Source organism: Lotus japonicus, chromosome 4 (assembly GCF_012489685.1).
Source record: "Lotus japonicus ecotype B-129 chromosome 4, LjGifu_v1.2".
Lineage (NCBI taxonomy): Eukaryota > Viridiplantae > Streptophyta > Magnoliopsida > Fabales > Fabaceae > Lotus > Lotus japonicus.
In genome coordinates, this window is record NC_080044.1 from 5,302,776 (window position 1) to 5,304,520 (window position 1,745).

Consider the following 1,745-nt stretch of genomic DNA (forward strand, 5'->3'; position numbering starts at 1 on the left):
CAACCTGCTTATCTGATATGTAAGATTGAGTTTTGGTACTGTGTTGTGTGGCTTTTGTATCTGTGCTCACGAAAGGCAGTGGTGGGTTATCATCATTCTAGTGTTGATTCTCAAGTGTTCCAGTAGGCTTGGAAAGTTCCTGATTTTGCTACATTATAATTAAGGATTTGGTGGCTTTGATCTGATAATTTGATGCTGGTATATAATTGGAGGATTGAATTGATTAACTCAAAGGTTTATTTGAAGGCTCCTTGCTATCACATTGCTGATTTCGTATATTGGTTTGGATGAGGATATTAGTCTTTAGACATTGTGGGTTGCTCCTTGGAAATTTCGCTTTGATTTTAGTGAGTTAGTACTCTTTTTCCTTCACTAGGTTTTTCTAAGGGGGTTTTTCCTAGTAAGGTTTTGATGAGGCTTTATCGCTAAATTCTGTTTCCAAGGAATGGGGGGGGGGGGGTTTGTGGGTGTTTGTTGGATCATTGTAACTGTAACTGAGATAAAGTACTCCTTGTATTTCCCTTTTCTCTTTTCTTTTTTCATTTGTATTGGGTTGAAGTACCCCTTGTATTTCCCTTCAATATATTTTCAATTGCTTATCAAAAAAAAAATCCACTAGCCAAAAAAAACTGTAAAAGTTGCAAGACAAATCCCGGGATGACCTTTAATTTCCTCAATTGGGTTAGCATTGCTTAGTTTTGTTAAAAGAGGAGATGTAGTCACATTAATTAATTAGTAAACCCTGCATCTTGTTTGTTACTTTATTATTATCACCACTAAGTCAAATCACGAATGACGTAAAAGTAGTAATCTTACCAAGGGGAGTACCTTTTTGCTTAAAGAGGCAATAACGTGTCACTTTTTTAAGTCCTAGTTCATGGACTTAGTTTCATCATAACGCACACACTCACCTATAAATAATCTCATTCCATGCAACTAACCGTATCATCAAAACCAACAACACACAACTTAATATCTCATCCACAAGACACTAACATGAGTTTCCACACTTCACTTTCTCTTCTTTGCCTCTCTATTTGTTTCGCCTCCTATGGTTTTCATTTTCAGGTGCCCAAAACTCACCCCAAGACTACCTCAACGCCCACAACGCAGCTCGCGCACAAGTTGGTGTTGCAAACATCACTTGGGACAACACGGTAGCAACCTATGCCTTGAACTATGCTAATTCGAGGATCAGTGATTGCAACCTGGTGCACTCAAACGGACCTTACGGTGAGAATCTTGCCAAAGGCAGTGGTTCGTTCACAGGCGTCACTGCGGTGAACTTGTGGGTGAATGAGAAGCAATACTACAATTATAACTCCAATTCCTGCGTTGGCGGAGGCCAATGCTTGCACTATACTCAGGTGGTTTGGAGTAACTCGGTTCGTTTGGGGTGTGCAAGGGTGCAATGCACCAATAATGGATGGTGGTTTGTTACTTGCAACTATGACCCCCCAGGCAATTATGTTGGCCAAAGCCCCTATTAAACAACAAACCATAAGGAGGCCTCATAATACACGATTGTTTAAATCACTCTAAGTAAATGAGTTAAAATCATTTTAGTTTGGTTGGTTTAGTAATGTTTTGACATTTGTCTCATGACACGTGTTAAAATATTATTGAACCAAACTTAGAGTAATTTACCTCATATTTTGCTTGGGTTATTTAGACAAACTTTTAATACTTAAATTACTTATGTTTTTTCGCAATGAAATCATTCTCTTAAATAAAATATTATTTCC

The 1,745-nt window shown here is 38.1% G+C and overlaps 1 protein-coding gene across 1 annotated transcript; it reads left to right on the top strand.

The window, feature by feature from the left end:
- Window positions 1-995: 995 nt before the first annotated feature.
- Window positions 996-1,745, top strand: LOC130712165 (pathogenesis-related leaf protein 6-like; the record flags this gene model as incomplete). The annotated part of the gene is made up of 1 exon (XM_057562004.1): window positions 996-1,745. A coding segment is annotated over one exon (495 nt), but the record flags the coding sequence as incomplete, so codon positions are not given.